The sequence below is a fragment of the Cryptosporidium bovis genome, assembly GCF_009768925.1.
Source record: "Cryptosporidium bovis isolate 45015 chromosome Unknown contig_4, whole genome shotgun sequence".
Classification (NCBI taxonomy): Eukaryota; Apicomplexa; class Conoidasida; order Eucoccidiorida; family Cryptosporidiidae; genus Cryptosporidium; species Cryptosporidium bovis.
The window spans coordinates 519,021-545,655 of NW_027125050.1; the positions used below are offsets into that span (position 1 = coordinate 519,021).

The window sequence follows — 26,635 nt, forward strand, 5'->3', positions numbered from 1 at the left end:
AAATTTCAATAAATGATATTTGTTAACTGCATTAGAATGAAATTTAAATTTTCATTGTTGTTAATGTTATTATTGCCACTGTATTTCTTAATTGAATCAATTAATTGATTTTTATATTCATTGTAATTTGAAAATAATAAATCTAACGATATAGTTATTCTTCTATATGTACTTTGAACTTTCCTCTTTATTAATCCACACGGTATATACCTTTTTTCTTTTATTGTGTTGTTTGTATTTATCAAAAATTGCACTAGTTGATTGAATTTATATGATATTATGTTAATATTTCTTGCCAATTTTAATATCGATACAATATTTATTGATATTATCTGAAACTCTTCATCTATTCCAATATCATCAATTCTATGATCCTTCATTCTATTTGGTGCCAGTGTCAATTTATGCAATTTTTTCACATATATACTATGACTATTCACCATACTTTTTAACGATTCTTTTTCATCTAAACTGTTTTCTAATTCCCTCCATATTGTTTGCATGTACATTGATATGCAACTATTATATACATCAATTATAAATTGTATTGAATGTCTTATTTTATAACACCTAGTGTATATGTTGTCTATCCAGTTTAGTATTGACATGCAACTATTATCGCAGAAATCTCTGCTATTTATATGACAATATATACCATTATTCTTAAAGTCGTGCTTGCAAAATAGCAGTCTGTTCTTGGCCTTTTTTATACTCATCAACATCTGAAATACTTGATTTAGAAATATTGTACTCCTTTTCACTTCTAATAAAAATGTGAATATAGCAGAATAACTTTCCATAACTTCTTCATCCAAAAATTCTGATATTATGTAGTTTGGTAAACCATATGTATTTAAATTAACTAAACTTGCTTTATTGCTGGCATTAATGCCGTTATTATTATCTTCATTATTGTTACAACTATTCATTCCACTCTCAGTTGGTATGTTTAGCCTTATTTTTAGTGAATAATATGTTGGTAATTGATCTTTTATATATTCTTTTGAACTGCCCGTATCAAATTCCAGTAACAACATTGACAATATTTTTCTTATTTTGTCATAGTCATGTTTAATTTTTAAACAGTCATTTTTAGAACTCGATGACATTATATCTTTTTTCCCCAGTAATTTAATCGATAAATTTAGTTCGGTTGGATCAACATCTATGTTTGGGTGAGTTTTTTTTGAATCTATATATAATGCTCTAAGTAAATGTTCAGTATACGCATCCTCCAGTATTATGAAATCTTTTATACAATTCAATAAATCAATTATTCTTACCCCATTAATATCATCAATTAATTGCAGTTCATACTCTTTTTTACTCGTATTTTTTATAAATAGAAACTTATAATATTTTTTTAACTCATTTTTCTTGTATTTTATTGAATTGCCAAATATATTATCATATGTATACCTCAACAGGTTATTACTATTACTTTTTAGTATATATAAAGTTGCTAATGGATGATAAACCGCTGTTTTCTTTTTTATATCAACATCAACTATAATATCTATTGGTTTATCTGTATTGTAATTCACATTTTTTATACTAGAAATATAATCTTCTGAATTTATTATATCATTTTTCCTACTATCTAGTCCAAGAACTTTTCCTATACTCTCAATTTTAAATATTCTACCATTATTGCCATTAATTGTCTTATTTAAACTATTTGATGATATATCATATATTATTCTTACAAATTCATGATATTCATTGAAATTATGAATTAAGTTCAAATTGTAATCTTTATTCAATAACGACAATGCATTTGCTGATGTAGTTTTTGGTATTATATTCGAAAATAAATCAACGCACCTTCTTAATAGTGATAGCCATATGCTTATCATGTTTTCATCCAATAATAATAATGACTTCTCTACGTTCCTAAACAGTAGGTCAATAATATATATATTTAATTCTGACTTATAATGATCAATGCTTGCTGCAGTTATATTACCTGATAAAAATATCATCCTTACTATATTATTTAGAAATAAACGAATATTTTTCCATATCGGTAAATATGACCTCATTATATTACTCAAATATAATATTGTTATGTGATTTGAATATAATGTGTCACTTTCGTTGATATTTTCACTTGTATTTTCTTTTACTCCAAACTTAAACTCTTTAAAGGGATATGAAGAGTCTATTTCCCAAAATAATTTGTCGTCATCCCATAAATTATCCTTTTTTAAAATATTGTCTGAAATTACTGTTCTACTTGCTCTATTTTGAAATTCGATAAAATCAGGAACTAAAGCATCAAAAGTTACCTCACAGTTGTTCAAATGATTGTTTTGTAATTCACATATTTTTGTATCCCATTTTTCAATTAATTCTATTATGTATACAGACACACAATTACCTAATTCTTTCCATATCAATGATTTTACCGTATTATCTCTTTCATTTAATCTAACTAACTCTAAATTGTTCACTATAATGTCTAGTTGAATTCTTATTTCCTCAAATACACTTCCTTTGCAATATTCATTTATTTTTTTATTTGTATTGTTATTTATTGAATAAAGTGAATTTATTATCGTATTTACTATCCAAAATTGTGAAAGTTCTGACGTTTTGAACGATTTTAACTCATTTATACTCAAGTAGTGCGTTTCCAAGTTTATGATTGATGTTTCATTCCTCTTCATATCTTCGATTTATCAATAATAAACATAATTGTTATTTCAATTTTTGTGTGATGAAAAATATTATTTCATGTGGCGCAATTGAATTTATTATGCCGGTACTAGAAAATAAACGAATTTTAATACATGCAATAAGTTAAATATACAGTTAAGAAAATAAACTAAAAAAAGGTTGAAATATAAATAATGCCATTTAATTAGCAAAATCAATGCAAATTCTTGATTTTTTACATTAAATACTTAAATAATCTTATTTATTACACAAGCATTTTTTTCCTAACATCATTACTTACTATACCACTAAATATTTAAGTGGACTGATATTATTGCATGCATGCATTATATTAATAATAAATACATGCGTCAAAAATCACTCTTTCTCGTTTTATTATTTATCAGAGTAATATGAATACATAAAATATACTTTTATAGTAATACAAAAAAAATTAAGAGTAACGTTTTTTGAATAAATATATATATTATATAATTAAATGTTAATGTTTATATGCATTAAATGGATTTTTAGTTTTATTATTTAATTTTATTTTTGATTATTTGTTAATTAGAGTAAAATATATGAAGTTGAATAAATAGTTTTGATAAAAGGCGACATAAAAATCAATATTTAAACTTGAATTACATTATAAATATATTAATTAAAGTAGTTGTTATATATAAAAAGGTATAATAAGAATTGAATTTAAAAATTAATAATAGAGTGGCACATCGAATATTAATTAATAGCATTAATAAAACACAAGAAAATAAAACATGAATTTGGAAGGTACAGCAGTAGTAAGATCACTAGATGTGGTGGAGACATTTTGGGAAGCTTTCAACGAGTTAGGGAATGTAATAATATTAAATCCAATAATAGTAAGGTCGTCTTTTCCAATAAAACTTGAGGTTGTAAAGGAAGCAGCTCAGAGAATGGCTCAAAGACATCAGTCTCTGAGGGTAAGAATTGTGTCTGAAATGTCGGGAAGTGATAAAAAAGATAAAATAAAGCGTTATTTTGTTGATCTTTGCAATAATGTTGAAGTAGTAGTTAGAGAAGACTTTAAAATGAAGAAAGGATTTACATATACAGATTCAGTGGAATCTAATGTGGAATTCGAGGATCCTATTTGGGAAGAAATACTACTTAAGGAACAGAATGACTTTTTTGAAAGTGAAAGATCACCTTTATGGAGAATAAATATTATGAAATTAGGAAAAAGTGAAGGAACTTATAGAACATGTTTTGTTGGTAGTTTTCACCATGCTATAATGGATGGATTAAGTCGTCAGTATTTTTGGACGGAATTACTTGGTTTATGCTTGCTTTCGAATGAATATCAAGGAATAAGTATACCAAAAATACGCCAAACTACATTACCTAGAAGTGTTTGCAAATATTTTCCTTCCTCACTTAAAGTAAAAATACTTGAACCATTTTATTCATGGAGAACAACAGCCACTCATGGTGTATGCTTATATAGAAAGTTAGTTGGTCCATTTGAAAACCCATTAAGTATTGAAATATCAAGGGATTTATATGCTGATTTTAAAAGATCACCAAGAACTAGTATATATCCTATAAAAATAAAAAACGATGTACTAAAAAAATTAATGGCGAAATGCAAAGAAAGAAAAACACAGCTAAATGGAGCAATTGAGGCAGTGTCTGCTTTAGCATTGATGGATCTAATATATGAATTGAGAAGGAAAAGAGTGAAGAACGACTCAGGTGAAATATCAGAATTGAAAGAAATTATAACCATTAATTGCGATAATAGTATTAATGGTAGAAATAATAGCTATGATATTTGTGATTTAAATATGACTGGTGAAGAAATAAAAAAAAATGATTACTTAAATTATATCAATAATTGTTCAACATTTTGCATGAATACATCAAATGAATGTTATATTCACGGTAATAACTTTAACCCAATTATACCTATTAGAACAATGGTAGCTATTAATTGTAGAAGATGGGTTTCTAAAGATAATCCATTTATTGCACCAGAAACAAGTAAGGTTGTTGAGAGTGATCTAATACATATTCTTGAATCGATACAAAATAATAATTTTAGTGAAACGGCAACAACGTCAACAATAACAGAAAAAAATGATGATTTAGTATTTAAAATTGACTCACCTAACGAAGTACTTAGTACACCTTCATTAAATACAGCTGATGAAAATTTATCTTCATTAGAGAATATTGAATATAGTGATTTATTTAAAGATAAGGAAAATAAAAGCCAAAATTCAAAGGAATATTTTAATAATTTACCTAAATTGACTCAATTTCAAAAAATAAGGCCATCTCAATCAAATACTGATAAAATAAGCCCATCATGGTTGAAAAAGGCCGTGTCTAAAGTAATTAGTCCAAGTAATAAAAGATTAAAAGAAATGAAAACAGTTGGACTTGGATCATATGCTGTATTGATGGGTTTGGATATGAAAGTTGAGAGAAATTGCATGAATGATGTTGAAAAAATATGGGAATTAGCAATCAACACTTCAAAAAAAATACATTCAATTGTAGACTCGAAAGATCCATCTGCTGTAACTTTTGAGTGGCATGTAATAAGTGGTAAGTTTATCATAAATATAAAAAAACTAGATAGAATTCTTAAATATACAATAAAAATAACTTAAAAATGAATTAGGTTTTATTCATGATCTCGCAAACTCACCTGGAAGATCTAATAAAAATCATTTATTAATGAAGTTGGCAGATCCCACAGTTAGGCCATCTTCATTTTTGGTCAGTAATGGTGGAGTTTGGGATTCAAACCCATTAAAGGAGCTCGTTAAAAGAATTAATGGAACGTGCTTATCTGAAAAAGAAGTTGTAATGGAAGTGGAATCTTCATATAGCTGTGTTTCACAGCACAACGTAAGTTAAATATGTATATTATTTTTAAAAAAAATGCATAATACTAAACTTTGTAGGCTGGACTAAATATGTTTGCTCATAACATTGCAACCGTAAATGGTGAACTTTGCTGGAGTCTTCAATATCACACAAATATAACTAACAAAGACATTGCGATTTCATATTCTAAAAAAATTCAAAAGTACATAAAACTGCTCGTAGAGAATTAATGGGAATAATTAGAAAAAAAGTAAAATATGTAAATAAAACAGTAAAAATCCAATAGTAAATGTAAAAACTAAAAGTTAACGTCAAAAATAACAAATCTATCATTGTTTTACTTTAATGAAAATCACCAAAGTTATAGTATTTAATAAGAGATTAAACGGCGCCGGCGCTCATGGATATTATGGAAAGTCAAAAATGGTAGCTTTTGACATTTTATAGGGAGTGGTTAATAGAGTTGAGGTGAAGAATAAAAAAACAAAAATAAGAGAAAAGGAGGGTGATAGACGAAAATGGAGAAGAAATTAAAAGAGAAGAATTCGGGCAGAGCTTGGATATCTATAAGTGATGATGAAGAGGAAGAAGATGTAAAATTAGGAAAAAGGGAGGTAGAAGTAATGGAAATAGAAGACGATAACTTTTCCAGTGAAGAACATGAAAGTCTAGAATCAGATTTAGAAACAGGATCAGGGTCGGAATCATATTCTGGATCAGAGTCAAAGACAGAATTAAGGTCATCGAATTGGGGGAAAAAGAAGAAGGACTTTTATGATGGTGGTTCTTCTGATTCAGAAAGCGAGGAGGATTGGTCAGATGTTGAAATGCAGGATAAAGAGGCTCGTAGTATTCAGGAGAGTAGGAAAAAAAGGCTTAATGAAAGTGATTTTGGTGTGAGCGATATTATTAGTGGAATAGATGCAAATAGTAAAGGTGATAACGAAATTGATAGTAATAAAGGTGGGATTTCTGAAGAATCCTTTAACTTATCTATAGAAGATGCTAATGACTTATTGGAAGGTTTTAGCAACCTAACTAAAAAAGACTTAGAAAAAAATTCGTTAGAATCTAAAACATCAAATGACCAATCAATGGAATTAAAACAAGATGAGCTGACAAGTATAAGGTCGGAGTTAGGTCCTTTAATAGAAAGTATGAAGGATAAGGTGAAAGAAGTGAAAGAAAGAGTTCAGATTTTATTAGATTTTGTAAAGACAAGCGACGGAAATTCACTAGTTACAGAGAAAGGGCTTGATTACTTGGATTCAAAAAATACTCTATTATTAATGTATATAGGATATTTGTGTTATTACCTGGTGCTAAAAGTATCACCGGGTGTAGATATAAAAAGCCATCCAATACTTTTAAGATTGGTTACACTAAGAACAATGATAGAAAAATTAAAATCAATAGATGTTAAGTTGCAACCTCAAATTGATCGTATGATAAAACTAGCAGAAAAATCACTAAAAGTTGATGAATTTTTATCGTCCGCTCCTAGATTAGACAGGTTTGCTTTAGATGAGGATGAAATTGAGGAATACGATAGTGAAAACAATTACAAGTATAACAAGGATTCTGGCATAGATTTACATGAAGATTATATAAAAGACGATGAGTCTACGAATTATGAATCCGATTCAACTGTAAATAACATGAATGTAGATGATAGTGAGTATATAGCTCCAAAAAATATTCCCACTGAATTTAGTGATAAAAAGATATCTAAGGCAGAGAAGATGATGAGAGAACTCAAAAGAGAAAGGCAAAGATTACTAAAGACTGACATAATTCGTCAAATGAGGTCAAGTGTAAGTGAAGCTCCAGAAATGGTTGGTGTTGAGGAAGATATAAGTGAGAATTTGCCACAGTTGGAGAGATTACAAAAGAAAATACAGGAAAAAATAGAATTTGAAGAGGGTAATATGACAAGACTCCAAAGAACCAAAAAGGATAAGAGAGACGAAAAACTTTATAAGAGATTAATGGATAAAGTTGAGAGTGGAGTTAACAGTTTAGAGGATTTGGCTCAATTTGCAGAAAGAGCTGTAAATTTGGCTACAGATTCTAAAAAGAATTCACTTTCTAGATATTTAAATAACGCCTCTAAACTAAGTAAAGAAATAGCTAAAAGCAATGAAATACAACAAGGGTCTGATAAAAGTATTACAGAACAACTTTTAAAAAGAATGAAAAACAAACACGAATTAAATATTAAAAATAAATATAAACCTGAAAGCTTCAGCGATTTGAACGGTGATGCAGATTTCGAGTTTCAGGATAAACTTAGTACGGATGAGGAATACCAAGATAATGAGTATTTAGATGATGTTATGAAATTTAAGCAAGAAAAGAAGCTTAAAAAAATTTCGAGAAGAAACGAATTTAACAGTAGAAATATGCCAAATATCGACGATCTAGTTGATTCCGGATCGAGAAGAGCATCTACAAGTGAAATGATTAAAAATAAGGGCCTTACTAGGAAAAGAAAGAAAATTGAAGGTAATGCAAGAGTTCATAATAGGATTAAATACAAGAAGGCTATTAAAAGACTCAAAGGTATACAGAGAGGAATTAGAGACTATGAGGACAGTTATTCTGGAGAGTCTACTGGACTTAAAGATAACATTAAAAGATCAACATCCTTTATTTGATCACTTAATCTTTTTTATGATTTTCAATATTCATTTATCTTTCCCATTTATTATACAAAGCATGTGCCTCATCACACCTACTTCGCTACTTACAACCCAAAAATGGCGGTAACAATATGCAGGTTGTTTGCCGTTTTGCCGCCTTTTCATGATTTATTAAAGCAGTGTGTAAGAAAAAAATGGAGTATGCGATTTAATGGAAAAATAAACATAAGTGTAAGTATAAATAATTGTAGTGATAATAGTATCATTAAAGGTAATAATAACAACAATAGAAGTTATATAGGCTGCAACAACAATAATATGGACGGTAGACCATTGGTTATATTTTGTTTGGGACCTCCAGGCAGTGGAAAGGGGACCCAGTGTTCGAGAATAGTAGGAGAATATTCATTTATTCATCTTAGTGCGGGGGACTGCCTTAGAGAAGCTTTGGCTAATAAAGATGAGACTAGTGAACTCATTGACAGTTACATTAGAGAAGGTCTTATAGTGCCTGTTGAGATTACAGTAGGCCTACTTAAGAAAAAGATGCAACTTTATGGCTGGAACAATGGTAGATTTTTAATTGATGGATTTCCAAGAAGTAGGGATAATTTGGATGGATGGTTTAGAATCATGCCAGAAAGCGAGGTTAACGTACTAGGATGTCTATTTTTAAATTGTAACGATGAAATCGTAATTGAGAGACTGTTGCATCGTGGTGAAACAAGCGGACGTGTAGATGACAACAAAGAAACTATTGTAAAAAGACTTAGAGTTTATCATGAGGAGACTACTCCTATTATTGAACATTTTAAAAATGTGAACAAATGTTTCTCAGTAGATGCTTCTTCCTCCATTGAAGCTGTTTGGGAGGAAATAAAACAAGTATTTAGTAGAATTAACATGTGATTTTATTTCTAATTACTGCTTGTAGACACCAAATAGCAAGTAAAATAAGAAAAGAATGGTCTTGGATGATATATAACAATCTTAAAGTAATTTTACCCTCATTAAATCTATCTTTTATTAATGTTATTAGTATGTAGGTGGCTTATATTGTACATGTCTATGCAAAATTAGTCTTGAAACGTTTTTATAAGAACATTTTTTTTCGTGATTCAGGTAAAAATCTGATTCTACCTCTTTACTGTAATAGCCGCAGTTTTTACCCAAATATTTCTCATAGTTAAAAACAATGCTTTTGGTTGAGTTGTATACTATCTTCTCGTTTTCTTCGTTGATCAAGCCGTCTAAAGAACAAATATCGCGAAAAAATATATTCTTTAATACTTTAATGTCTGTTTTGTCTGTTTTTTTGATAAATCTTTCCAATATAATCCACATTATAAATGAAGGAAGTAATCCAAGCATCTTCTGCCCTTTTTCATTTGTAGGTAGCGCTGTATAAAGCAATAAATCGCAAACAACAATACATGAATCTAGTATTATAGGCATCCATTCCCTTCCAATTAATGACCTAAATGCTCCAAAAAGTAGTGGGTGGTTTTTTATTCTTGAAAGATACAACATTAACACTCTAAGTGGCGTTTTTGATACCCTAAATCCTTTATTTACTGTTGCAAGTATTTCCACTTGCTTTTCAACAACTTTAACACTATTTAACCATTTGGCAGCATCACAAAATTGCCTTACTGTTGGTACTATCATATCTGAATTTGTTTCAACTATACTTGAAGCGAGTAAAAATGATGCAGCTGCGCATAATGCAAATTCACATTGAGTTTGTGTTTTGTTTGTTCCCATTAAAAACAAATCAAATATTCTACAGGAAAGATGGAATGTACATGATTGAAACCCAAGTCTACTGCTATGTATACTAAACCAGTGTATTATCTTATGGCGCTCAATTTCTCCAAAGTTTACATATTTTTTATCGTAATATGGCATCTTCATTATGTCATCTATATTGTATATATAAAACTTGCATGAATCTCCCGCCAAAATATAATAGTCATCTATTTCTTCTTCTGATATTACATTGAGCACATCTTTCTCAAACAAGTTTTCATTTAGAACATCATTCAATGTTTTTTGCGAGTTAGTTCCAATAATGTATTTTATGTCCTCACCATTTTCTCCTGTTTTCATCTCCTTTTATTCACTTTTATTACAATTTCACCCTCTATCCTTACTCACAGCACGCCTTTTAGACCGTTAATTTCAGAGGGCGGGTTTTATTTATTAATGTTAAATACTATATTAAGATTATGCTACTTAGAGTGGTTTTTTATCGCAAAAGTAAAATGATATTTTATAATCAATCATAAACTAATTTAGACTTTAGATTAGTTTTGGTTGTGTTATTTTGTAAAAACGAATACACATTCAAACAAAAAAGAGGCGTGATTTACTGCATTTACATATCCCATGCATATATATACTGGATTCTTTTACTAACTCAAAAAGTGTAACATTTATATTTATCTCTTTTACTCTTTTAACCGTGTTAAATCTGAATCTGTCAAAACTTGCTTATAAAGGTCAATTGTGAAGTCTACCACAAGTAATAGTAAATTGCCACACCACTTCAAGTAATACACACTCATTTGTGCCCTTTTTTTCCTTGACATAATTTAACGGCCAGCTAAAGTTATTTAATAAATATGAGTCCCTGTTCATTAATAGTTGTCAAATTTATCTTGCATTTATAGCAATATAGATAAAACCATTATTTTGCATGTATTTCAACAATAAACAATCATGCCATATTTTAAATGGACAATTTTGTCCTTACATTACCGTATTTGTCCGACGTGATTCACTTTTCATACAAATTTAACTTAGGTACTCCTTTTAATAACTAACTCATTAAAAAAACGACCTCCATTTACCACTTTAATTCCACATATTCACGCTCTGTTTTTTCTTCCACCTTAATTGCCCCAAAATTCAAGCACTTAAGCCGCATGTATTTGAATAGTGCATGCAATATTGTGCCATGGCTCTAAGATATTTGATACATGTGCAAATTTAATTTTGCATGTGGATAATGTTATTATTTGTTATTCTACACAACAGAAATGTTGGCAAGAAGAATCTATGGCTCAGCAAAACAGTGAGAGTAATAGAAAGCGACAAATTTGTAATAATTGGTTAACACAACTCAAGTTAGATCAGACAAAATTTGGGTGGTATTCAACAATGCTCTGGTTTGAAAAGAAATGGGAAGCATCATTGGAGAAGCTGGCAGTGGGAGGAAGGATTTCTGGGCGGAAAAAAGTTGAGAATCGGTTGTGAATTTATAGTAACAACGAAGCTGGATAATCGCAATAAATTAAGTTTGATATAGGTGGGAAGGTAATGCACAGTACAACAGTTATCTGTGTGTTAGATATTATTTGGTATTTAACAAGGCTAAAAATCAAAAAATCGTTGCGCGGGAAACATTCGAACTGTCTCTGAAATAATATAGTACAAGGAAAAAACATCCATTTATTTATCTGTTTTATAGACAAAAATAAAAGCGTAAAAGTTGGTTGCTGCAGAAATATGAGGAAAGGCATAGCAGCTTTAATAGATTCGATAGTGGAGAAGAACCCGTACGATTACTCGTTGTGGGAGAATATATTCATAGTTAAATCAGAGAGTGAGGTGTTTGAGAGAGCATTGGAATTTTTTCCAACAAGTCCGATGGTATGGAAGAGATATATAGAGTATCTTCAGAACCAGAAAAGTGTCGACAAACACAATTTGTTTAATATATTTCAGAGAAGTATAAACCAATGCCCGTGTATAATGATATGGAAGTTGTTTATTCCATTTATAGACAGTCATATAAATAGTTTGAAAGAAAAGTATAACATGTACCAACTAGCGTTAGATACAGTTGGTTCTGATCCAAGGAGTGGATTCATTTGGAAAGTTATGTATAAATTAAGACTGTTAGTGTATAATACACTAATATCTAGGAATGATAACATCAACAGTGGCAATATATTGCTATTGAATCCATTTGAAACAAGTACAATACCAGTAATAAGCGACAATATTGAGGAGTGTGTGGAATTAGGTGACAAGATAGCGACGATAGTTACATTGAGGCAGTTCTTTATACAATGGTTAACAACGCCTGTTGATAATTTAGAGACTGCATTTATAGCATATTCGTTATTCGAGAACTCAATATCTAACGACGATTCACTAAATGTTAACTTAACAATAGGAGGTATGGTTACTACTACGGAATCTGCAAGTAAAATAGTTACAAAAAACTTACTGCAATCCGGTGAAAAACTTGTAAATACATCAAAATTAATATATAAGAGCATAATATTACTAGTAGATGAGTTAAATGAGAGCATACCAGCAAGACCATTAGATAAAAAAAGTGGCAATGAATGGTTAAATAACTTTATACCTTGGAAAAGGTACATATTGTATGAAAAAAGGAATCCATTAAATTTGGATAAAAACCGTTACTTTAATAGGGTATCCTATTCATACAAGAACTGTTTGCTATATTTCTCATATAATCCTGAGGTTTGGTACGAATATTTTATATTTGTTTGGAATTATCATCCAATACAATTTACTGGAATAGACATGGCCACAGAATTACTAAATTCAGCCATTCAACGTTTTTTACCGAAAGATGAGGTCTTGAAACTTATTTTAGCAGAGGTTTACGAAGTTAGAAGAAAGTTTGACAGAGTTATGCAGATATATATGTCTATGGTATATATTGAAAATGCGAATGATGACATAAAGAGTGGGAATAGTAATGATGATAAGAATAATGAAAAAAGCAATATTGATGATGGAAGTAATGAAGGTAACAGTGGTGCTGATACAAATAATAACAATAGCAATGCTAATTGTAATAGTATCAGTAACAGTAGTGGCGATATAAAGATGGACAATAGCGACGATAAAATTAATGATAATAGTAACTTGGGAGATAATGTAAATAGTAACATTAATATATTAAATACAAATGAACAAAATGATACATCTGATAGCAATTGCAATTCGTTTATAACTTCTAATGGTTTGTTAAGTAAACAATACAACCCTAATGTATCAGCAGTAGTTGTAATTGAATATTTGAATTTTTTATTAAGGTGTACATGTGACAGAACAGTTTGGAGGGAAATATTTTTGGATTACATTAAAAGATCACCGAATATAAACGACATAAAGTGGATATGTTATTCACAAGCATTGAATGAATGGCGTTTATATAACAACCTAGATGGTGCATATAGAGCGTTCTACATTGGAATGTACCATAGACATTTGTTTTTAAATACGCAATTTATGTCTTGTTTTATTTCATTTTTACTGGATACTGGAAAGATACAACAAGCTAGAAGTACATTACAGTCGTGTATATATGAGATATATAAAGAAACGGGAAAGACCCCTAAGGAATTATGGTTAAAATGGTTTCATTTAGAACGTTTAAGTGGCTCCTCAATAAATACACTAAACTACCTGAACAGAATATATCAACTACAAAGGGAGGGTAAGAATATTGAGATGGATATGTTATGTGGTGATAAACAAAGACAATCATGGCATTCTGTATTGGGTGCACCAGAATTTGTTGAATTAAATAAAGAATATATAGGAAATGATGCCGATTGTGACATAAAAACTAAAGTTTACGGAAATACATATACAATAAATGATATTGAAAATGACAGTAATGACAATAATAACGTAACTAATACTGCTAACAGTGGTACTAATTGTGCTAATGATAGTAATAACAATTTATCGGAAATTCAGTCATCTTCGGAAAATAAAAACAAAAAAACAATATTAAATAACAAGAATAAGTCATTGTTATCATATCCTAATAGTTTTAAAACAATATTTGAATGTTTTAAATTTGAGTCTATATATCCAAATACCTGTTGGTCAGAATTTTCTAGAAATATTGAATGCAGTAAAGAGTATTGCTATAATGAAGATCACAATGATGATAATGAGAGTTTTGATCATGGTTATACGAAACACTATATTAATACAAAAACTAACAATATAATTAGTAAAGGCAGTAATGATGTTAAGCACAATGCCTTTAGTGGTAATTGCAATAATGATGATAACAATAATAATACAAATAAACAAGTATTGAAAAGCTTATATGAGAGTAAAAGTGACGATTTTGAGAGTTTTTTACTGCAAAAACCATTAGAATTTAGATTAATAAAGTGCAATTTAAATAATAAAGCCGATAATATCGGTAATCACAATTACAGTGACTTTGACTCCGATATAGATATTATAGATGGAATGAATGATGATGAAATTGAATATTTATTATACAATAATCAAAACATTGATATAACACATATTAATGAATTTACATGGCATAGAACGGGAAGAAGTTTATGTTCTAAACCAGATATATCTAAAATGATCAAATTTTGTTCCGAAACCTATCCTATTAAAAATAATACTATTACTGGTGTTGATACTAATTCACAAATGTTGAATTATTTACAATGTTCAAATAGCATTATTAATTATGATGAAAATAACAATGAAGGTAATAATAATAAATGTGGTTATATTGCTGATAATGTTGAAGATATATTAAATAATAATAATAATTCTAACTATTTATTTGAAGCCAAACCATATAATACACAACTTCCCAAGGGTATTATTGATTTCGTTTTATTGTTACCTCCATCTAACATGCCAAATGTTGCATTGAGAAGCTATTTAGGTATTACACATGAAATAATTGATTATTTTATCACTAGTCTCCAAACTACTGTTCTCCCACAAAAAATTGATTTATACAAATATGATCCAATTAATACTAGTGATTTTAAATACTACAATGATATTACTACTTGTGGAAACAATACAATTGGTGTTAATAATAAAAATGGCAACATTAATACTGTTACTAGTGGTAATATCAATGTTATTAATACTAATATTAACATTATTGAAGATATTATTAATAAAACATCCAATACATTATTTAATAATAGTAATATTGTTAATAGTGGTAATTCATCCTTCTTTACTCCATGTAATGTTCCAGTTTCTAATAGATTCTCTAATAAACCGAATAATAACGATTCTAAGGTAAAAATTCAACTATAAAAATCAAATAGACATATATATAATATTACTAGTAAACTAACTATTACAAACAAATTAAATAACTTAATTAAATTTTCTATCCCTTATTCTATCCAATATTCTCCTTAATTTATCTTTTCTTTGTGATATCTTTTCCTTTATTTTGGACATTTTATTACCCTTATTATCATTTACTAAATTACGATTGTATATTATATTGTTTTTATTATTGTTTTCATCACGATCTGGATTTAAGATCTTTCCTGTTTCACTATTCTCGTGCTCTTCCTCCTCATGACACTCATATTTATATTCTTCGCCACCGTAATTACTGCTTCTATTGCTATAACTATATTCACTAAATTCGACCTCTCCATCACAATTGAAATCATATTCCTTTTCGTTATCGTCATATTCATCAACTTCGTATTCATCATCTTCATATTCATCATAATTAACCTCACCTTCATCTTGCTCCTTTATATCATATTCTTCATTATAACAGTCTTTTTCCTCTGATTCATTATCATCATTGCTCTCATAATCTTCCTTCTTGTAATTATGATAATAATTATCATATTTACTATTCTCTTCTAATATATTAAATTCTACAAAATTAACATGATTTTTACTTTTTATAATAACTTCGTTATTATCAAGATAATTATTTTCATCATTAAAATTATTCATAAAATTATTAAAATGATCAATATTCTTATCTTCATCTATATGTTTTATTTCTTTTATGTTATCCCAGAAACAATCATTATTCTCGTATTTGTCACACTCATTTTTCGTATAAGGTGACAATAATAATTGTGATGGTGGTGTTTGTTTATGTATTGAAGTGGAATGTAATTTTTTATTTATTGGAAATAAATGTTTTTGATTAAATACTTTATTTGTTTCTATGCTATTATCAACATCATCTAAAGACGAGTAATCAGAATGATTTAAATCAGAATTTGACATTCCTGATGAATTAGGTATTGTCTTCTCTTTAGATAATGTTGGCAATATTGGTTGCTTCCTAAAATCATAATCCAATGAATGAAATAAATAAGTTATTGGTGGTAAGTAAGAATTGACATTATTTACATTTGTTGAATCATTATTTATAAATCCTGCTATTGACATTGATCTTTCCCATTTTTCGTATTCTGTTAGTGACTTACAACGCACAGATAATGCGTCATAATCATCCTCTCTTCTTCTTAATGCCACTGATCTACCTGCTCTACTTGAAACACATATAAAATCTGAAACCAAGTATTTTATATATCCACATTCTGGGAATCTTCTTGTATTTGAATCATTATGATGATTATGACTATTGTTATTGTTATAACTTGATACACCAACACCTTTATTTAAGTATTTGTTATCATTTAATGCATGCTTTATACCTCCGTTCAATCTACTACTATCCTTGCTATCTTTATTCTTTGATGTACAATATATACATAATATTCCACTTTTTGCTCCTATTATATATTCAGCTTTTGACGATGTTGCTGCGTTTTGTGACTCTAGTACCGGAAAATCAATATTTATTAAATCTTTATTCATTATATCAAAATTGGATAATGTTTGCAAATTGAATATTATTCTTACTTCACCTGCCTTTCCACGTCTAGTTAAAAATATTATTTGCCTTTTCCTAGCATCACCTATATATTCAGTATCTTTAAATGGAATTACCATTAATGGTTTATTTAATTTCTTGCTTTCCTCTGTTTTATATATTTCTATTGATTGACAATCTGTTATATTGTAGAAATCCTTATATATTGATTTATTTTCATTGGTTTCAACATTTATTAATTCCTCCTTACCATTCTCTTTCTTTACTTCAAATAATGATATATCAAATGTATATTTACTCATTGAAGATCTTTTAACACCTTCTGTAAATCCACCAAAACTTAATGCTATATTCCAACGTGTAAATTCATCCATATTGGCACAATCTAGTATTATTTTTTTCTTTGTAGTTTCATTTTGTGAATAAATTAATATTATCTCATTCCTGTCTGAATCTATATGGCAATTTGTATCATCTGGTGATAATGTTAAAAATGATACGGAATTCAATGAATCTTCAAAATCTTTATAAAAATACATTTTATTTTTACATACTACACATATTTGTTTTGTTGTTGGTCTCTTTTCCGTATGATTATAATCCTTTATACCACCCTCTCTTAATCTTGCCAATGATCTATTAAATTCTTCAAGTGATGCAAACATGTAATAAAAGCTTTCCATATTGTTATTTTTTGTTTTCATTAATAATATACTCATCTTCCTACGATCGAATTCCACATTTGCATCATCTATGTCTATTTTAGTAAATGGATTGATATCTGATTCATCGTGATACAGTAGTACTTTGTTATTTTCAACCATTATTATTCCATGTCTTACATTATTATTGTCATTATTATGATTTACTGAGAAGTTTATTGATTGCGGTATCAATTCTTTGCCTAATTTCAATTTTGAAGTTATATTACTCTTATTACTACTACTTATATTTACTGTATAGTCACTAAACTTATTATTTTTCGTATTACTATTATCGCTTGTTATTATTTTTGATTCTGTCCAATTACATTTCATTAATGTATCTTTTAATTCAATAAATTCACTTGAATTATCTGATGAAAATGTTACTGTTCTATTCAAACCATTATTTGATATATAATCTATTATTATATCTTCCTTTTTTAAATCAATCTTCAATTTTGAATTGATTGTATATATAGTACCTATATCATTATTAAAGACTAATTTGTCAGTGTTTATTGATACATGAGTTAATTGATAATTTGATGTATTATTTACATCATATATTTTTATTGTTGCAACATAGTTGTTACCATTCCTAAAAATTCCATTATTGTTATTTGAATTAATAAAACCATTATTTATTGCATTATTTACATATCCCTGTGATTTTACAAAACCACCATAACATAATGCATAAAACCATCTATTAAATTCATCCTCTGTTTGACAATAAAATATATGATTTTCAATCTGATCAGAAGTTGTCGATACTCTTGTTATTACAAATTGTTTATGTTTCTCAAATATTTCTATGCTTGATTTCCATGGTTTTATTGAAAACATAGGCACCTCTTCATCTATATTTTGAAATATTGATAAGTTGCCTGATTCTACTCTCACAAACAAATTAAAAAATCCAGGTGGCGATATTGTGTTATTTGAAGTATCACCATTTTCAGTTAATTCCGGATTTTTTGTATTATATGTCACACTGTGGCTTATAACTGCTGAATAAAACCATCTATAATCTGACGCTCTTTCTTTATAACAAGTTGCTTCACTTCTTGTAAATCCAAGTTGATCTAGTCCTTTTAACAATTTCGATATTAATATTCTTTGTTCCTCCATTGTTCTATATTGTGCTATGTCTATCTCATTGTCTATTCCATCGTTTACTCCCAGTTCATTTTCTTTACCTAATTTATTACTACCCAATTTTGGAATTATTTTCGTTATTTCTGCTATTATTTGTTCTGATATCTCCTTTGGAGTAACTCCATTACTCAAATCACCATTGTTATTTTGGGACTCAAAATTGTGACTTGTTATAACTACTGGTGGTATTAATGCTTTCTCCCTATTTAATGCCTCTACAGCAGTATTCAATCTCTGTATTTCTACTCTTTGTTGTTCTACGAGTAATTGGTGTTCCAGTAAATCGCTCTCTAACTGTAATAAACACATCTTATTCACTCTTAATTCTTCTGTTTTAAAGTCTAAGTCTCTAGCCAACTTTGCATGTTTTTTTAAGCTATCATTCACTGCTTGTATTGCATTATTATCTGATTCCGGCAAACCATTCTTAGATAATTTATTCGTTTCTAGATATATCCTATTTTCTTCTTGTGATCTTTTTAGCTTCTCATTTTCTGCCAATAGTCTTTGATTTTCCTCTCTCAATTCATTATTTTCCCTCGGTAAATTACCTGCTAAATTTCTCAATTTTTTTAATTCGTTATCTTGTGATAACAACTGCGATTCTGCTGCTCCTAATGCTTCTGTTAAATTTGTTATTAAGTTATCAGTACTGTCTTGTGTATGTCTAAGTGCGTTTAAATCTGACTGCATTTCGTCCAGCTGTAGTCTTAATTTTGTATTTTCTTGTATCACATCGCTCATTTCTTTCATATGAGTGTTTGACCAATATACCTTCTCAGCATTCAGTCTCTCTAATTCTGATCTAAGTTCCCCTATCCTATTTCTTTGTGTTGTTATCACTATTTCAGCATCTTGAAGCACTTTCTCTTCCCTTGCAAGCAATGATGCTTGTGTAAAACTTGTATTCTTTTTTTCCGACATTTTTCTCTAAAAAATACAAATACACTCCTGTTTGAATTCAACAAAAAAAAATTATTATTGCATTATTTACTATATATTTTCTTTTTATAAAATTAAAAGGAAAATTTTAAAAACTTCGTTTGACTGTTCTCTACAATTTCCTTGTGGATTTGCAGCCTCTTTATGCCTTTCATAGTCCCCCACATCTATATATACGGTATGTCGTGTGCATTTTATTTTATTCTTGTCTTCTAGTAATTGAATTGACTTTTAGTCCTTACATAATGTCAATTCTTTTTTTAATTATGAAATAAATTACTTTAATTGAATATATTGTTATTTAATGTCTCAACTCTTATAGTTAATAACTCTATTTACAATTTTTCTAGTTCAGCTTGGCATTATTCACTTTATAAATTGTATTTAAAATACAAAAAAGAAACTCAAATATTATTTAATATTAAAATGCTGCGAGTATAAAAATACATAAACATGTAAAATAGGATTTAACAAATATTTAATCAGATAATTATTGTTGTGCTTATTATACTTTGATCCACATGCAATTTTGATTGAATGGCAACTAGTGCATGCATGCAAACGAAACATAGTTCAGGCAAGTATTAAAATTAAAAACTAGAAGAATGGACCAATTTAAAATGATATTGCGCCTAAAAGTACGTGAATGCATCATCAAACAAAAACTGACTTCTGGTTAATTTAATATGACAGATTTAAACTTGTCTGTTATACTATTTAATATTATGGAAGAATCTTGAGTAAAGTTAATACATGGATTAATAAAGTTTTTAGATGGATTCTCAGTTGATTTTGGTGTTATTTTTTCGTATATAGAGTTTCTTTTATGTCCGTAATTATTCTGTTTATTATTTTTATTATAGTCAACTGAATAGTATAGATTATCAACAGAGTATTTTGTCGTGTTAAGTGGAGAAGGAGCAGCGGTGCTTATTCCAGAGTTGGATGTTCTGAACGAATTAGCATTGCTGTTATTAGGTGATAACCTCCTATTAAGAACTGGATTCACGAAGTTAGTATTTATTAAACCTGCGCTATTGTATACATGTTGCTTTTGAATTGAATAATCGTAGCTGTTCACTTGAGGCCTTAATGGCGGATATAGTACTGGGTTCAATGGGGAAAATTCTTTAATAAAGTTGTTATTGCTATTAAAACAATTGTTATTATTATAATCAGAACCTGTTTGTGCTAGTTCATTATAATAATCGAATTTAGCCTTTTGTCTACTTATTGGGACATGAATATAATATCCATTATTCAAAGATGTGCTTTGATTTTTATTGTATAATTTAATATTATCATCATTTTGTGTGTATATGTCATTCTTGTTTAAAAATAGACCGTGATTCAATGCTAATTTTTTATTGCACTTATTTTCTGTTAAAACATTATTATTATCAATTAAGTTATCAAACTCTGGTTTATCTGATTTGCATTTAGTATTTTCAAATATTAAATTTTCATCAATTGCATTTAACTTATTTGTATTTTCATTATTTCTCTCTACACTTGCTCTTCCTTTGTGGTTTAATACTTTGTGAAATGAACAATATAATGCCCTGAATTTTTTTTTATTAACAATAAAACCTAGGGAACTAAAACCATTAATTATAGTCATAATACCATGCTGGAATTCTTGTATTATTCTCTCATCTATTGAAACTAAATTATTCTCACTTATCTCATTGTTTCTTGCGTTAATTAATAATCTATTAAAGGCGTAACTTTTTAACTTATTATCACCCATTCTAAATAGATTAAACAACATGCAAACCGATTGTGTCTGTCTTGTTAATGCATAAAAACCATCAAGCATGTACTTGTTATACTTTTTTCTCTGAATATTCAGTTCTTTATTGATTAAACTCTTGTATTTCCAATCGTATAAGCACTTTCTTATTTGCTTCTCCTTTATTCGCTTTAACAACAATTCCATTCCATAAAGAGACATTATTATGTCCTCCACAGAGTAAGTACCATCTTCAACTCCCATCATTAGCTCACTAAACATTAAGCTACCTTTTATTCGTTTTATTTTGAAATTATTATGAGAGACACTAAAGCAGGAAGAAATGAGAGTATACTTACTTTGATAAACATATAGTTATTAATGTTGCTATGCAACAAAAAGTACTATTATTACTGCTAGTATCACTATCTACAATATATATGTAAACACATAATTCACAATTGTCCTTATTATAGTGTGGGCTACATTATTTTGAAACAAAAAAAATACATGCATTTGGGCGCCTATATCAAACAAGGAAATAAATAATTAATTAAAAATAGAACTAATATCTAGAGATTTTAGTAAATTATATTTAAGATTTGGGAAATTTGAGGTAATCTGATCAAAACACGAACCTTCTGAGAAGTTTACCCATTCTTTGTCCGATTTGAATTGCAACCAATAGTCAAAATCTAAAGCAATAGAACACTTTCCCCACAGAACAACCGCTTCACCTTGGTTAGAGTCTTGATCATTATATAAATCGTTTAGTATCCCACCAATTATGATAAGAACATTAACATATCTACAATTGCTTATTATGTCATCTATATTGGCTTTTGTTCGGTTGATTTCGTTTTTTTCTAATAAAATTTGATTAAACAGTTTCTCTAAATAATTAAATATAATAGGTAGTTCTTGTTTGCTGAAATTATCAATATCTGATATTATTTGAGTTATGTTTTCAGATGTACAAGGTGAATACACTTCTTTTGGAGTTGCATTCCTTCCTGTTCTCTTCGACCTATAATTAGATAGTAATCTATTTAGCTCTAAATTGTCTTTATCATTATCACCTTGTTCTTTGTCCTCAATAATTATAGCATTATCATTAAAATTAAGGTGGTCACTTAAATATCCACTTGAGTTACTTAGGTCAATAGTTAGGGGGAAGTCCTGATAATTTACAAGGAGATATAACAACTTTTTTGAATATGTGGCAAAGTAAATCTTGTTATTTTGAATATTGTGGTCTATAATGTTATCGCAAATGAGTTGGTGACCATTACTTGTAATGTAGAGCAGATAAAGCTTTTTATTATTACTCATGATACAGTTGTAGTTGTGGCTGAATTCATTGTTAGACAATGATTTAGGATTTTCCGAATTATTCGATGTAATTGAAAAAACTTGTTCGATTATATTGATGTTTGTGGCATTGTATTCTGATTTGAAATCAATAACTTCATAAATAATACTACGATTAATTGTAGGTTTTCTTAACCAACTTAAGAGAGAGTCAAACACTTCATTGTTTATTTCCCTGGAATCAAATGAAGGAATAAGTTGTAAAAGTTTTATGATATTGTTTGATTTATATGAAAAAAAAAGACCAAATAAATGCGATTTCCCCAAAGACAAGTGAAGGTTGACTTGATTCTTAGATATACTTTTTAGTATTTTATACGAGTTATCCACTAAGTATGGTATTGCAACCAAATTATGGGGCTTCAAGCCGTCTATATGTTCAAAGTTAATAGACCAACAATACTCTACGACTCCAAAAGAATCATGCCTAAATAACATCAAACTTTTTGAAATGCTGCCATCAGAATTAATTTTTTCTGTCGTAACAAAACAAAGAAAAGACACACTCCATTTAGAGTATATTGATGGGAATGAAAATATCACAATGTTATCACTTTCATTTACTAACTTGAGTTTTTTTTTGTATACATCATTTCCTAATAAATGACGATGAAAGTTATCATTTACATTTTTGTTGTTATTATTATCAGTATCACTGCCGTTTTTCCATTTAGATGAAAAAATGTCTATAAGACTTCTAATATTACCATAAGGCTTGCCTCCTTTTTCATTTTTTATTTGAATTTTACCTGATCTTTCTTGTTCATCAGTATCAAAAACATATTCATTGTAAGTGGCTATGTCCCACCAATTTGAAGATACCGAAACTCCAATTATCTTTGCAATTTCACCAGACAAGTTTAATTTCAATGTATGCAATTGCAAAGACTCAGAGGATATCACAAATTGATATTCGCCTTCTTTTGTTTTAATTGGAAGTGAAATTCTAAAATCTGAATTATCCGTGCATTCGTTCTCACTATCTGAGATACTCTCAATCTCCAAATCGAACATATTTGGTTCAATTAATACATTTACTCCATGAGCAGACATATTTGAGAATTCTACTATATCGTGGCAATATATCCACATGTACCTTCTTGACCAGAGAAATATTACATATAGCATGTTGTTATATCTTACGAAGCTAATTCTTGATACATCGAACAACACTTCTTCCCTTTTAGTTATGTTATTTACTAATACCAGTGGAAAGTTCACATTCCATTCAATCAAAAAATCCTCCATGGTGCTCCAACAACTGCATTTCCACTGTAAGTATTCCTTAGAGTCGCTTTCTTTAACTATTTCTTCCAAAGATATACACATTCCCTGGTTGGGATCACCTCTTACAGGTTCAGATATCATATTTGTAATAAAAAATCGCTAAGTGTTACCTTATCCCTAATTTTACAATTATCAAACGTACTTCAATTTACTCCCCATAAAGTTACAGCCCGTTTCTAAATATTGATGTTGTTTATTAAGAAATGATATTGCTTCATTTACCCTCTCTTGTTCGTAGGTCTTTTCTACTTACACACTGACATTAAAAACAACTCTTAGATAAACGACAAATCATAGAGCAATATGATTGATGATCTATGGTAACCAAAAAAGTGCAAGAAATAACACGGCTTTTCCTCTCTTAAGTATCGACACCACTTCAGTAACAACCCTCCGGGAATATTTTTTGACTGTTTATTAAAATTTGCCGCGTGTTGGATTGTTCTATATATGGGGAAGTACCTATAAGATCAAGGTAAAATATTCATTTCTATACAAAAAAAGAGGTTTAATAATTAAAACATAGGACCCAAAAAGATAAACAACATGGCACTTTAATAGAAGAATAAATGGTAGCCTAAATGTTACTACTGAGCTTTGAGCTTGAAGAGGAAAATATGGGTTTAGGTGCAAAGACATGTAAACCGGTTTATTTCAACCATAGTTTTGTATATTCGAAAATACATGCAGTGTCTAGTCTCGTTTGGTTTTTTTACGCTTTTTATTTCGACTTTGATGCTTCACATTGTGATTCAGCTTCTCAGTCTTACCTCTTTTGTTCAAATCAGCTTTTCTATTTTTTTCTAAAAACCTATAAACGGGGTCTTCCCTAATTTTTTTGGAAATTTTCATATTTCTTTTAACATCGTAGATCATAAATAGTGAAACTTCAGCAATCAAACAAATTATTGAACAACCAATACCAATGAATATTCTGGTATTTAAATCAAATAGACCCATGTAAACTGGCGCATAGAATCCCCCTATAAATGTTAATATAAGACCTATTATAGCATTTAAACTCATAAAAACATCTCTTGAATAGCAAACTCCAAATATGTCTGGCACGGCACTTGTTTTATTTGTGTATTTTGCTTGTGATAAGTTTTTAATAGAACATTGGTATTTTCTTTCTTCTGAACGTTTTCTTAGAATTTCAAAAATAGAAGTGTTTGAATTGCTATTTAGGTTAGAGTTGTCACCAAAATCTCTTTTACTGTCTATAAGTAGTTCTTGTAGGGTAGGAATATCGCTTCCGTTTGTCCTGTATAAAACTTTAGAGTAGATTTTAATAAGCGTATCTACGTCTATTTTTTCAGAGTTACATAGAGATGACTCACCATATTTCTTTAAAAAATCTTTAAGTTCCTGTGTTACTGTAACTCTCATCTAAATGTATGTTGTGTAGATACATAAATATATAAGATCTATAATGCTATGTAGACTTATGTTTTTTTTAATGAAACTTTATTTATCTTGATAAATGCTGTTTGGTCCTAAACATAATTATCATACAAGCATTCAAGGTTACCGCCAATTATTATATTATTTGTTTTATTTATATGATTAAAAGATCGAATACAAAAATGATGATAGTTATATAAATGCCATGTTCTCTTGTATTTGACAAAGTATGTGGTTCTACACGTGTTTCTGTTTTTGGTATATTATTGCTCATTAAAATGTTCTTTATACTGCTAATATTGCTACAAATACTAGTTATAGTAAAAATAGCGTAAATCCATCCTTTATTTCTTCTCTATTTCATCTTTTATTTACTCTTTTGCGGTTGTATGCTCCTGTTATACACGGTTAAATAACTGAGTCATTTATTAATACAGAAACGTTGCACTCTACTGGATTTAAGTGAAATGTGTGTACTATATAATTACTTTTGGAGTGCCTTTATGATGAACGGGTGATATAGAGTTTTTACAGAATAAGTGATACTACATTTTTATTTTATACTATTTAAATATTGACATAAATTGCAATCAAAGATAACATTAAGAGTATTGTATTTATGTACAAAAAAGGTGGTAGACTTGGTACTTTTACACCAAAAAACTAGAGCTGGGGTGTTTTACTTTTTTTAGGCCGATTTTTTTTAGCTGTTTAAGATATTTAAACGCCAATTTTTAATACATCATTTTTACATGCATGGGCATGACAAATAATTTTGGTACCGGCATGGCGCCACACATTATGCAAAAAAAAAGTTATGTGGATACATGAATTAATAATTTGTGTGGAACAGAAAGAATTATACGTAATTTAAAATTGGTTGATAATAAATAAATAAATATATATATATATATATATATACATGTGTATTTGTTATTTGTGTATATGTAACAAACGGTTTTATTTGTATATATAGTAGCAAAAAAATAATGGTAAATAGTTAGTTGCAAATTAAGTAATTATTGTTTCCTCTAATTGTTTTCTCGTTGAATAAATAAAGAGATTGAGAGATAAGCAATAAAATAAGATATTGGTTATAGCTTAGTTTTCAAATAGCCTAAAAATAACAGAAAAAAGTTATATGGACGTAAGGGTAGGTAAACGATAAGGTATATATGTAAATATATATAGGTATATTGTATAG

General features: G+C 28.8%; 11 protein-coding genes across 11 annotated transcripts; 5 read left to right on the top strand and 6 right to left on the bottom strand.

Annotated features, from left to right (window-relative positions):
- Positions 1-5: 5 nt before the first annotated feature.
- FG379_002752 (uncharacterized protein) lies at positions 6-2,669 on the bottom strand (the record flags this gene model as incomplete). The annotated part of the gene is made up of 1 exon (XM_067328442.1): positions 6-2,669. The coding sequence occupies one exon, from the start codon at positions 2,667-2,669 to the stop codon at positions 6-8; it is 2,664 nt and encodes an 887-aa protein (XP_067181940.1).
- Positions 2,670-3,437: 768 nt separating this feature from the next.
- FG379_002753 (peptide synthase like condensation domain) lies at positions 3,438-5,318 on the top strand (the record flags this gene model as incomplete). The annotated part of the gene is made up of 1 exon (XM_067328443.1): positions 3,438-5,318. The coding sequence occupies one exon, from the start codon at positions 3,438-3,440 to the stop codon at positions 5,316-5,318; it is 1,881 nt and encodes a 626-aa protein (XP_067181941.1).
- Positions 5,319-6,056: 738 nt separating this feature from the next.
- On the top strand, positions 6,057-8,195 carry FG379_002754 (uncharacterized protein; the record flags this gene model as incomplete). The annotated part of the gene is made up of 1 exon (XM_067328444.1): positions 6,057-8,195. The coding sequence occupies one exon, from the start codon at positions 6,057-6,059 to the stop codon at positions 8,193-8,195; it is 2,139 nt and encodes a 712-aa protein (XP_067181942.1).
- A 186-nt stretch (positions 8,196-8,381) lies between these two features.
- On the top strand, positions 8,382-9,089 carry FG379_002755 (UMP kinase; the record flags this gene model as incomplete). The annotated part of the gene is made up of 1 exon (XM_067328445.1): positions 8,382-9,089. The coding sequence occupies one exon, from the start codon at positions 8,382-8,384 to the stop codon at positions 9,087-9,089; it is 708 nt and encodes a 235-aa protein (XP_067181943.1).
- Positions 9,090-9,215: 126 nt separating this feature from the next.
- FG379_002756 (uncharacterized protein) lies at positions 9,216-10,289 on the bottom strand (the record flags this gene model as incomplete). Its single annotated transcript, XM_067328446.1, has 1 exon — positions 9,216-10,289. One exon carries the CDS (start codon positions 10,287-10,289, stop codon positions 9,216-9,218), a length of 1,074 nt encoding a protein of 357 aa, XP_067181944.1.
- Positions 10,290-11,240: 951 nt separating this feature from the next.
- Positions 11,241-11,438, top strand: FG379_002757 (uncharacterized protein; the record flags this gene model as incomplete). Its single annotated transcript, XM_067328447.1, has 1 exon — positions 11,241-11,438. The coding sequence occupies one exon, from the start codon at positions 11,241-11,243 to the stop codon at positions 11,436-11,438; it is 198 nt and encodes a 65-aa protein (XP_067181945.1).
- Positions 11,439-11,690: 252 nt separating this feature from the next.
- FG379_002759 (mRNA 3 end processing RNA14) lies at positions 11,691-15,269 on the top strand (the record flags this gene model as incomplete). The annotated part of the gene is made up of 1 exon (XM_067328449.1): positions 11,691-15,269. One exon carries the CDS (start codon positions 11,691-11,693, stop codon positions 15,267-15,269), a length of 3,579 nt encoding a protein of 1,192 aa, XP_067181947.1.
- Positions 15,270-15,451: 182 nt separating this feature from the next.
- FG379_002760 (uncharacterized protein) lies at positions 15,452-19,619 on the bottom strand (the record flags this gene model as incomplete). The annotated part of the gene is made up of 1 exon (XM_067328450.1): positions 15,452-19,619. A coding segment is annotated over one exon (4,168 nt), but the record flags the coding sequence as incomplete, so codon positions are not given.
- Positions 19,620-20,313: 694 nt separating this feature from the next.
- FG379_002761 (uncharacterized protein) lies at positions 20,314-21,633 on the bottom strand (the record flags this gene model as incomplete). The annotated part of the gene is made up of 1 exon (XM_067328451.1): positions 20,314-21,633. The coding sequence occupies one exon, from the start codon at positions 21,631-21,633 to the stop codon at positions 20,314-20,316; it is 1,320 nt and encodes a 439-aa protein (XP_067181949.1).
- Positions 21,634-21,918: 285 nt separating this feature from the next.
- FG379_002762 (uncharacterized protein) lies at positions 21,919-24,108 on the bottom strand (the record flags this gene model as incomplete). The annotated part of the gene is made up of 1 exon (XM_067328452.1): positions 21,919-24,108. The coding sequence occupies one exon, from the start codon at positions 24,106-24,108 to the stop codon at positions 21,919-21,921; it is 2,190 nt and encodes a 729-aa protein (XP_067181950.1).
- A 612-nt stretch (positions 24,109-24,720) lies between these two features.
- On the bottom strand, positions 24,721-25,416 carry FG379_002763 (uncharacterized protein; the record flags this gene model as incomplete). Its single annotated transcript, XM_067328453.1, has 1 exon — positions 24,721-25,416. The coding sequence occupies one exon, from the start codon at positions 25,414-25,416 to the stop codon at positions 24,721-24,723; it is 696 nt and encodes a 231-aa protein (XP_067181951.1).
- Positions 25,417-26,635: the final 1,219 nt, after the last annotated feature.